General features: G+C 36.4%; 1 protein-coding gene across 1 annotated transcript in view; it reads right to left on the reverse strand.

Moving 5' to 3' along the window:
- LOC137641584 (nucleolar protein 4-like) overlaps positions 1-12,500 on the reverse strand; it is a 342,312-nt gene that overhangs the window by 34,767 nt on the left and 295,045 nt on the right. Inside the window, exon 6 of the mRNA XM_068374293.1 lies at positions 6,927-6,981. Coding sequence (XP_068230394.1) covers positions 6,927-6,981 — 55 coding nt within the window. The remainder of the gene's footprint in view (positions 1-6,926; positions 6,982-12,500) is intronic.

Consider the following 12,500-nt stretch of genomic DNA (forward strand, 5'->3'; position numbering starts at 1 on the left):
GCTAATAAAATGCCGCACTTGAAAACTAGCGTAAGCGCAGAGGAGACATTCCTTTCGACATGCCGACGCGCCCCCGCCTGCGCAAAGGTAGATCCCCATAAAGCTGTTAGAATGTGCAGACTCGCTTCTTTTTCTCTCATCACCATCTCCTTGGGTCATCATGTGGGCGGCTGGAGAGGAGGCTTGCTGCTTCGTACCTACTCAGAGGGCCAACTTTTGACGTCATTCAATACCCTCTGCTCGACGCGTATACTTGAAAGCTTTCAAGTGTAAACATGGCAGCAGTAGAAAAATAAACTCAAATAATGGAGATGAAACTTTTAGAAAAACATAACAATAGCCCTTGGTGGCTTACAATGTTACACATTTGTCACGGGAAAGAATAAATTCCTCTAATTTAAGGAATGTTTAGGTTCTAATGTTGGAAATGACATAATACACTCAAACATACATGAGTAATATGTGTACATGCATGCATACATACACAGTCTCCTAACCGGGGGTGGACTCCAGAGACGAAAAAGCAAGTCAGTAAACCTTTCAAACTATTATGACTAATCAGCAGTCAAAACCCTCGTAAATGCTTTGCACCATTCAACATCATCATGCACAAGTCACTCTGTTAAACGGGCATTTCAAGGGTTCACACCAACGGCCACAAAAGAATCCGTTCTTATTTACATCTTTAACCCCGTATCTTTCACTCGCAATTAACCTTTGTAATTCACATCCATAAACGGAAGCTGATCCAACGATCCCTTCATACACTGCTATACATTGCTACCTTGGCTTTAACCAAAATCTTAATTCTCTTACCAGTCTTCTATACACATACTATTAATCTTTTTTTATTCTCCTATCCTGTGACTATTCTCTTTCCTCATCTTGACAGCATCCCAATCCCTTTAAATACTACCAAGATAGGTACATGAATCTTGCAACTTACATTTTTCCACCATTCATACTAACATTAATTAACCCATATTCCTCTTTGCTGTTTACTCTCAATACCTTACAATTGATCACATTTACTTTCAAATTTCTTCTCTTGCAGACTCTTCCAAACTTTCTTACCACCTCCTGCATTCACTCTTCACTGCAATCATCAACTATTCTACATCCCATTTTAGGGTTGTGGTGACCGATGTGGTAACGTCCCTGAATGGTGGTCACCAGACTGGGTTTCGAGTCACGTTCAAACTCGTTCGTTTCTTTGGTCGCTGTAACCTCACCATCCTTGTGAGCTAAGGATGGGGGGTTTGGGGGAGCCTATACAGTAGGTCTATCTGCTGACTCATCAGTTGCCACTGTCTGGCCCTCCTTGATCCTAGCTTGGGTGGAGAGGGGCCTTAGGCGCTGATCATAAGAATATATGGTCAGTCTCTATGGCATTGTCTTGCTTGATAGGGCAATGTCACTGTCTCTTGCCTCTGCCATTTATGAGCAGCCTTTAAACCTCTAAACTCCTGTTCTTAGACCACAACTGTACACATAATCGGTTATCGTTACTCTTGTCATATCGAATCACTCCACCCAAAGTGTTAAACACCCTTGGAGACATAAAAAAAAGCCTGACCCAGGTACACTTTCACACTAAACCAATCACTCTCCCGCCGACATATTCTAACACATACTTCACTTCCTTCGTGAATTAATTTAATTGCTCTCGAAGACAAGTCCTCTGTAATACACATTCATAATACCCACTAAACAGCCTCTTTCGAGTCTACCAAAGAATTTTTGTAGGTTCATGAATGCAACAATGTTTTTTTTCTTTACTTTCACAATTCTCAAATACTGCTTCTCAAAAAAAAAAAAAAAAAAAAAAAAAAAACTTTTATTTACTTATTCACTTCTTTTTGTAAAACCAAATTGCTCTTCCCCTGTCAGTCTCATTTATATGCCTTACTTTCTCAATCAAAATTCTACAATATGCCTTCAAAGGTATACTATAAAATGTTACACCCCCATAATTCTTAACAGTCCCATTTATCACCTTTACCTCCTGTATATACATTAGAACAATTATTTCTTTCATCAATCGTCTGGAAGCTTTGACTCAGTCAAAACAATCACGCTATCGGAACTAGACCTCACTCGTAATCCCAGCAACTCCCGGTACATTTCGTGTCTTATACCTCTTACCCGCCTTTGTTACATCTTCAACAGAGACTTCCACAAATATTCTCGCCTTACACTGATCCTTTCAAGTCTTGCATAAGTATCATCTCTGGCAAAGATATCTAACGCATATTATAGCAATATTAACAAAATCATTTAGCTCACAATCTCTAATCCGGTCTTTAAAACCTTGTTTTTCTTCCAGCCAATCCCCCAAACGTGTGTACATTTGAGTGGTCGTGTGCAAGAGGGAGAGGGAGAGATATTAGGGGAACAGGAGGGAAGGGAGCAGCTAATAATCCGGGTGAATGGTCATTTTAGAAGGCTGGGGTGGAGTGATACAGCGGACTTGAAAAGCACCAGAGAGAGAGAGAGAGAGAGAGAGAGAGAGAGAGAGAGAGAGAGAGAGAGAGAGAGAGAGAGAGAGAAATATCTCATATTCATCTTTAGGGGAAAGCTACGACTGCATGGCATTTGAAGGTTTCGAATAAACATAAATATATATATTTAACGATACCATTTTTTACCATTCGAAAGGGGTGATGCAAATATAACGTACATCCTTCTAGATTTTCAGCATATCTTGAGGGGTGAGACTGCGAGGTCCACACCCTTTTCCTTGACCAAGGAGATGCTGGTACTGCATGTTCCCAGTTCCAACTAGATAAACATGTGACCAATTGCCAAGCAATAAACTACACATGAATATACAATAACAAATGCAGCCGTTTTTAGTCCACAGCAGGACAAAGGCCTCGAACAAGTTAATTCCTCTCTGGGTTATGGGCAGTTATCATCACCACGCTGGTGCGGATTGGTGATGGTGCGAGATTTTCGTCTGATCGCTCACAACAAACCTGACCAGTACAGCTTGGGATATCATTATAATTATTATTATCATTCTTGCTAGGATACAACCCTAGTTTGAAAAGTATAATGCATTAAACTCAGTGGCCCCAACTGGGAAAATAGCCCAGTGAGGAAAGGAAACAAGGAAAAATAAAATAATATAAGAACAGTAACAACATTAAGATAAATATTTCCTATATAAACTATAAAACTTTACAAAACAAAGGGAAGATAAATTATATAGAATAGTCTGCCCGAGTGTACCCTCAAGCAAGAGAACACTGGATATAAAGAGGAATTTTGTACGTTGTCTCGTGCAATGGTCCTACGCCAAAGCAAAAGGGCTTAGCAAAAGTCTAATAGGCCTAATTCAGTAGGTTCCGGAGGTAATTGACGAAAAATCTTGCTTGGAAGGTGAGACGGGTTTCTTATGAATCTCTAGAGAGAAGTAAAAACAAACAAGGTACTTGATAAAGAATATTAATGACATATATTCGATACGAATTAAACGAAAGAAACACTGATACATTAAAAAAGAAAGCAATTACGTGATTCTTTAATCTCCGATGCCTTTTTTGCATAAGAAGTTTAATTATTCGAGTTTCTCGGGTTTTACTTGAACTTAATTATGATTTTCATCATTGGGTTCATTGATTTTCATCATCATTTCCTCCCACGCCTATTGCCGCAAATGGCCAACTGATGCTTCTTGTATTTTGCTCTTTTATATTATCATAAATAATAATAATAATAATAATAATAATAATAATCTAACTTCTTCTTTATCTGCATCTTATCCCACTTTAAAGAAGTTAGATTATTATTATTATTAATGATAATAATAATAATAATAATAATAATAATAACCTAACTATCATCATTATTATTACTATCATAATGACGAAGAACGTGATTACTACAATGTTCTTTGGCTGATGGATGAAAAATTGAAGCAGTGTGGGGAGTCATATTCCAAACAATTCAAAATCTTTATTTGAAAAGTGAAGGTGATACTACTGTATAGGTCAATCAGATTTGCAAAAACTAAACCTATGATTTGCTAATGAGAACTATCCGCACATGGAGCGGAGTTAACAGATGGAGAACTCTATATTCTTTCATTACATATTACAGCCTCAGCTGTACATAATGTTAAAGAGTACCTTCCACCAATCATTATCTCCCCTATATAATGAAAGAGCAAGTGTTTGAATGATATATATATATATATATATATATATATATATATATATATATATATATATATATATATATATATATATATATATATATGTGTGTGTGTGTGTGTGTGTGTATGTATATGATAAATTTTGCACATTTAAACGTGTTTTTCATATTTCTATTCTTTCTTCGTGGCTGAGTGGTATGGTCAATGTCATACAGGTATCTTGGACTAGGGTTCGAAACCCAGCCGGTCAGATATTATAGTCTTTGAGTGAATCTAGACTTTGATGTATTAATATATATGGCTTATTTAAAAAAAAAAAAAAAAAAAATATATATATATATATATATATATATATATATATATATATATATATATATATCATCAGCCGTTACTATTCCACTGCAGAACAAAGGCCTCAGACATGTCTTGACACTTGCGTCTGTTTATGGTCTTTCTGTGCCAGTTCACACCCGCAAACTTTTGGTTCATCCAGCCATCATCTTCTTTACCTTTCCCTGTTTCTCTGGGGACCCATTCTGCTTTTCTTAATGTCCATCTATAGTCTGTCACTCTCATTATATGTCCTACCCATGTCCATTTCTTTCTCTACCATGTTAGAATAGCTTCTACGTTAGTTTGTTCTCGTATACATGTTCTTTTTCTGTCTCTTAGTGTTATTCCCGCCCCTCGGATAGGGGGGGAGAAGAAGTAGTCATACCTGGTGAGAGTGGGTCGCGTGTGCATATCTATTGAAATACATAGCCGTCATTTTTGAGAGGTCGTGTACACTGGTAAAATACAGATAATGCAAACCATAAAATTATACATACAAACACAAATCACCCGGTCAAGTTATAAAAAATAAAATAACAACAATAGATCGACAGTACCATTCACAATTTCCTTAATATTACACAACTTCAAGTATCCAAAAACATTTCCCCCAACGAATCAAACTGATCACATTTGACAAAACCTAGCCGGGCGACCGACCGACCGAACCAGCGGCGGCGGCGGGGGTGGCGTCGGCTGCGTTAATAGCACGCGGTGTGCTGTGTGAGATAATCGCGAGAGGGGGGTTCGAAGACAGCCAGCAAAATGACGCAATACTTCATCATAAAAGAAAACGGAAAATTAAATGCCAATCATACGATCGTTCTAAAGGGGAGACTGATTGAAACCATCGCGTCATTTCTCCTTATCGTTCGCTACTTTATCGACTCCCAGGAGACGGGGGGAAACTTTTTTTTGTCGATTTCGCTCGTTGTAAGGGAGGGGAGTCAATCAAAAGAGAACACTATTAATATCTTGCAAACGTTTTCAAATAGAAATAGTAATACACATCTCTCTCTCTCTCTCTCTCTCTCTCTCTCTATCTCTCTCTCTCCTCTCTCTCTCTCTCTCTCTCTCTCTCTCTCTCTGATAAAAGATTCTTATAACAAAAATACAAACATGATTGAAAATTATTAAGAAAAAGGGATTCATCAGAAAAAAAATCACGTTATGACCAATAATATACCGTATTGTAAACATAAAAGGAGAGAGAGAGAGATATTAATAGTTTAGGAATGACAGCAAACGGAATATTGCTTACGAGGAAAAAGGATGAAAAAAAAAACTTCTAACAAAGAATGAAAAGCGAACAGAAAAATATACAGAAAAATATGTCGATATAACGACACAACCTGAAACAAATACTTACGGAATGATGAAATGGTTGAAAGTGAATAAAATGAACGACTTTTAAACCTTGGCATACGAAGCACAGGCTGCTGTCGGAGAAAACTGCATTTTGAAACCTGACAACTTTGGTCTCCTCTTCGACATTCTTACTTGAACGATACGGTGCTCGAATAGCATTAAGATCGATGTAAAAACTCGACACCAGACTATAACAAATTGAAATATTATTGTTGACTGTCTCTAAGATGCGCCATTTTGTGACCAAATAATTAAACACCCCAATTTGTTATTTTCGGACAGAATGAATTGTCCAGTACACGCTAGAATTGCAAGGGTACCAGCTAACTTAAAACCCTGAACCACGGCTCTGTTAATTAAAACCTTGCAAGAGCGAGCGGAACACAAGCGCACAGAGAGAGAGAGAGAGAGAGAGAGAGAGAGAGAGAGAGAGAGAGAGAGAGAGAGAGAGAGAGATTCATTTGTTAAAAAGGCTGGAAAATGTTAGCGCTCCGATTGGCTTTGAAGATGACATACGTTGCCTGAATGAAATGTTATGATTGCGAAAAGCGACTACCGAGCAAAAGATGAAAGGACAGAACTCAAGAGACATAAACAAATAAATAAATAAATAAACAAAGATTATATATATATATATGTATATATATATATATATATATATATATATATATATATATAGATAGATAGTTAGATGGATAGATAGATTTTATATATATATATATATATATATATATATATATATATATATATATACACTGTATATATATAAATAAAATGCGTGCACGCACGTGTAAACAGAAACAAAAGATTACGTGGCGTATTATCATATATAATATAATTAGTAATACAGAAGTACTCATAGTCTCAATGTAAAACAATCTATTATTGTTAAAATATATCTGGTGTCAAATTACTCACACGATTAAAGATAATGTTATATATATATATATATATATATATATATATATATATATATATATATATACATGTAATATATATATATATATATATATATATATACATATAATATATATATAATATAATATAAACAGTAGCATGTACTCACCATTCTTCAGTTCATCTTCGCTTCCATCTGATTCGGGGAGATTATTGGGACCATCCTGAAAAAAAGTGCAAGTGGAAAAGATTTAATAACTTTACTAAACATTCGAGTCATGATATTAACTAAAGAAGCTACTTCTGTGTAAAATATCTAATGATACATTCAGTTTTCAATGCTTCCAGAATGCTCATATCACTGGCAGTTTCTTTCTTTAGACAGCCTTTACAATGTTTTTAACGTCTTCCGAAGGCTAACATCCATGGCAATGCAATGAAAATTATGTAAAGTCATCAAATAACTTTTGCAGTTTAATCAGTTTTCACTGTACAAAAAAAAAAAAAGAGAGAGAGAGAGAGAGAGAGAGAGAGAGAGAGAGAGAGAGAGAGAGAGAGAGAGAGAGAGAGCCGTTCCTAGTCCACTGCAGGACAAAGGCCCCGGTCATGTCAATTCATGACTAGGGTTTGGTCACTTTTCACCATCACGCTGGCCAGTGCGAATTGGTGATGGTGGGAAATTTTCGTCTGATCGCTCTCAGCAAACCAACTTAGTATGGGTGGCTCTGACTAGTACAGCTTTGCTGACCATGGCGATACGCAACCACTTTCAACACGTTAAGTTATCCCACTCAGTAAGGGGTATTCTGTACAGTAGGTGTTAAACAATATTGTTCCAGCTGGGGAAAAACCTAATGTTATTGGGTGTTCAGTAAAATTTTTGTCCCAAATGGATTAATAAATCAAGTCAAATTCGATCTTAAGACCGCTTGTAAAAACACCTTCGACATTAAATTTTTAAAGTGAACTCAGTCACTATTACAAAACCACATTGAATTCGTTTTGGGGTCATCTCCGAAAGCTACAAACAACATCATTATCATTATCATCTCCTACGCCTATTGACGCAAAGGGCCTCGTTTAGATTTCACCAGGCGTCTCCATCTTGAGCTTTTAAATCAATATTTCTCCATTCATCCTCATCTACTTCATGTTTCAGTCCTAAGCCATGCATGCCTGGATATTCCAACTCGTCTAGTGCCTTTTGGAGCCCACTTGAAATTTTGGTGAACTACTCCTCTTGGGGAGTGCGAAGAACATGCCCAAACCATCCCCATCTACTGCTCACCATGATCTCATCCACATATAGCACTCGTGTAATTTCTCTTACAGTTTCATTTCTAATCCTTTTCTGAAATTTAAATCCCAATATTCTTATGAAGGCTTTGTTCTCAATTCTACAAAATCTGTTGGATATTGCTTCATTATCATACCACGACTCTTGTCCATACAGTAACACTGATCTCACTAAACTGAAATAGTCTGATTTTTATATGTAATTTCATGCGATTTGATTTCCCAATTTTTTTTAACCAAACAATTGCCTGATTTGCTTTTTTTTTCAATAGTTCATTTTACTCAAATTTTAAAGATCCTGTATTAGAAATCATAATTCTTAAATATTTAAACGATTATACCTCATTAATCCTTTTTCCTTCCAATATTTCATCTTCCATTGCATATTCCATATCATCATCTCTGTCTTTCTTCTATTTATCTTGATCCCAACTTCATGAGATATTTCATCCATTCTTGTTGAGATATTTCATCCATTCTTGTGAGTAAGATTTTTAAGTCCTGTAGTATTCTGCTAATAAGGACAGCGTCATCATCATACTCTAGGTAGCTAATTTCCTATAACCAATCCAGTACAGTCCTTCTCCACCATGCTCAACTGTTCTATATATTACAAAATCCATGAAGAGGATAAACGACTTAGGTGACAACACATTCCCTTTGAGTACTCCACTGTTCACAAGAAATTCATTTGATGACTCCACTAACATTAAATTTGCACTTGCTATGCTCATGAACAGTCTTAATCAAATTTACATATTTAAGAGGAATTCCATAAAAACACAGGACTCTCCACAAAATTGGCCGGTGCACACTATCAAAAGTTTTTTTCACAGTCCACAAATGCCAACAAAAGTGTATTTCTATATTCTGCACATTGTTGTACCACATGTCTTAAAATGAAATTGGGTCAGTACAACTTCTACCTTTTCGAAATCCAGCTTGTACATCTCTCGGCTTTTCGTTAACCTTTCTCTCTAGTCTCTTTAGAATGAGCATACTAAATATCTTCAGGACAAATGACGTAAGTCTTGGTGAAAATGGCAAAGAAAAAGAGATCTGAATGACTGCAATAATTACAGAGGCTACAAACAACAATCAAGGATAATCTTCGTGGGCTGGTCTTTGTACAAAGTTGCTTAGATAACAAAAACTTGACCTTTAAACGAGGTTCACTGATAAAAAAAAAAAAAAAGTTGGTATTATAAAACCTCGGAAAAATAAAACCATAAAATCGGGTTGCAAAATACAATTTAAATATATCAGAATAAAATAACAATAGAAACAAATTCGGTTTTATATATGTTTTTACAATTTACTCATACAAATAAGGATGCAACATATATTCCCTACCTTTTGTATCTTTTATTCGCTCCCAGGTGACATACAGTATAAATACATACAGTGTTTCATACATAAAATATCATATTTAATACATCTCTAACTGCTGTAATCGCATGACGTATTCCAATAAACTTGAAAATTATGTATTCGAAAACTTGAAGCCCTCACGGAATTCCAGAACAATAAGTAAAAGAGAATAGTTGTTAATGTTGGGTGTTATTTTACTGAGAACAATACGGTATTAGCTAACCCTTGGCGTCACAACAGCAAAAGGATGAACGGCTCCCGAAGCAAAATGTCGAAGTCTGAGAATCTCGACCTTTTCATTAATGCTTGCAATTTCAAGCAACGATGCCGTCCGGCATCTGCCTTCCTTTCCAAGAGGATACCGAAGGTTACAAGTCTGAGTAAATGGAATCTTGATAATCTAAGTGTAGCAGACCTGGAGTAAAGACATTTCGAACAGGATCGCCATCCTCAAGTCTTTTCATAGGAGAATAATCAAACAAATTTGAGATTCTCTCTCTCTCTCTCTCTCTCTCTCTCTCTCTCTCTCTCTCTCTCTCTCTCTCTCTCTCTCTCTCGTTACCCTTCTCTTTGCACTCTGACAATGCCTGTCACTCAAGTCCCTCTTCACCGAAACTATCGCGTTTTCCTTGGTCTGGTTGTACATACAAAAATCCCACATATAAATTTCCTGAAGAGAGATTAATCCCCCAACGTATTTTCATTAACTTACACTGACGTGGATGAAGTACCGTTCCCCTATACCGTTTACAGGAAAGGATTAACACATTCAATTGTAAGAGAACCAGGTCACACTAACATCAAAATTCTCCTCAACAGCTCATCACTGACAATTGGCTCTAGAGTCAATAAAAGATTGCTATGAGACACTTAAACTCCAAATATATGATATTCTTCCAGTTAAGTATTAAACAGAATGCCGGAAAACATGATAAGGTTATTAATTTCAACAATGCTTGTTCAAAGAATATCACTATGTGAGGTAGAGTCAGCATTGCCAACCATGTGGTAGCAGAAACTTTTATACACTTTATTTAATTGCCTTCGGCAAAATCGAAGATTTTGCGAAGGGTGTGTATTCATCCTTGTCGTCGTTTATTTATTTGTTTGTGAGCAACTTTACACGAAAACTACAGTACCGATTTTGACCAAATTTGGTAGTAATGTTGAATATGACCCATGGATGAATCTATAACATTTTAGATAAATTAATTCAAAGTAAAAGTACACAGCAATACTTTGAAAATAGTAACAATGTTAAAAGGCAAATGTTTATTTGGTTTATTTCTCGTTTGTGAACATTACGCAAAAAAACAACTGAACCATTTTCAACGAAACTTGGTGGAAAACTTGTGGACATGTGGAGTATGACCCACGGACAAATCCATTAGATTTCGAATAAAATACATCCAAGTACAAGTTCGCAGTGGAGTTAAGAATAAAATAAGACTGCTTGGCGTGGCGAAGGCATGCTCTCTAACGACTACCCCTCTATTGTCAATTTTTTTTAGCGAGGCAGATTTGCACCGCCTCGCAGGGGTGCCCTTTTTGCTCGGAAAAGTTTCCTAAAAGCTGATTGGTCCAAAGGATTTTTGTCCGAATCCCTCTAACCAATCAGCTATCAAGAAACGTTTCCGAACTAAAAGGGCACCCCTGCGAGTCGGTGAAAATCTGCCTCACTAAAACCAATTGACTATAGTTGCAACAGCATCTAGGTCTGACACCATACATAAAGTTTCCATGGTCGAGTATAACTTTCATCGATATAACTCTGAAGACTTAAACTATGAGGTGGCAAGCTCGACCAGTTACTTTAGCTTCATGGATACAACAATTACACTTCAACTGATGCATTTTTGCCTCTGGTGAGTGCTACTAACGGACAACACTTCATTACGAAGAAGTCCTGGTTTTTATTAGTTTGGAACGAATGGTTACAATTCTTATACAAGTACAGTGAATTTTTATCTTTCTTTTTGTACTTCTGTTTACTTTCTTACTCTTCACCACAATATAGGCTAAGTTAGACACACCATACACAGATAGAAAATGCCAGAGAGAGAGAGAGAGAGAGAGAGAGAGAGAGAGAGAGAGAACAAACTCGCAGTCGTTTTACCCTGCAACACGGATATAAATTGTCTATAAATATCGGCCACAGAAACTGAGATGTCATATAACAACCAACGACGATTATATATTTCTTCAAGATGAAATATCACTAATCCTTTCCATGGAAGCCTCTTCTTAAAATATATATGTAGGTAGGTCTTATTTCATCTTTCAATTCCTGTGTCACAGCATGAGAGGCACAGGGTAAAACACATCGAAATATATGCGCAAACAGCATAAATTTCAAGTGGATCAAAACATGGATATGAGCAGATAAAATGAAAAAAAGACATGTCACGATAGCAATTGTTTTTTTCAGGATATTCTGAACCGGATTTGTTTACGTTTCAGACGCAGTTACAGTTTGGATTCCCATAAGAATTATTACGTTTACCTTCTTTTCTCTTGAACCCTTTGCGTCCTATTTCTCCCCTTTTTACTATACCCTTTCATCTCCGTCCCCTGACCATACCATCCAACGAAGAAGGAAAATAATTACCGTCCGCATAAAAAGGGGACTTTAGCAAATGCAGTCGAGGAGGTTCCACCAAATAATGTCTCGGAAGGGAAATTTATTACGGCAATTTTGCCCCGGCGTTTTGAAGTGCGGTGCACTAGATAAAGGTACAGCTAAAGCTATTGGTTAAACGGTTACGCAAAGGCCAAGCTTTGGCTTTGTTAGACTGTTTACTTATTTACTTGTTTCTCAATCTAATTGTATATATCGCCAGACTCGTATTTCATGGATGACTTTTAATTCCAAAAGACTTTCCTCTACACTTACACGACTAGATATCAAAATTATTGTAATTATAAAAATGACTAAAATTATTAAAATTATTATTCGTCACAATGATTTTGCATTTTTGTAAATATCTTGTATGAAGTTAAATATATCCAACTCTTGTAGTGTGACTGTGTTATGGGGAAAGGGAAATATTGAAATCGATACGCATAGCCTCAATAA

This window comes from Palaemon carinicauda, chromosome 5 (genome assembly GCF_036898095.1).
Source record: "Palaemon carinicauda isolate YSFRI2023 chromosome 5, ASM3689809v2, whole genome shotgun sequence".
NCBI classification, from domain to species: Eukaryota; Metazoa; Arthropoda; class Malacostraca; order Decapoda; family Palaemonidae; genus Palaemon; species Palaemon carinicauda.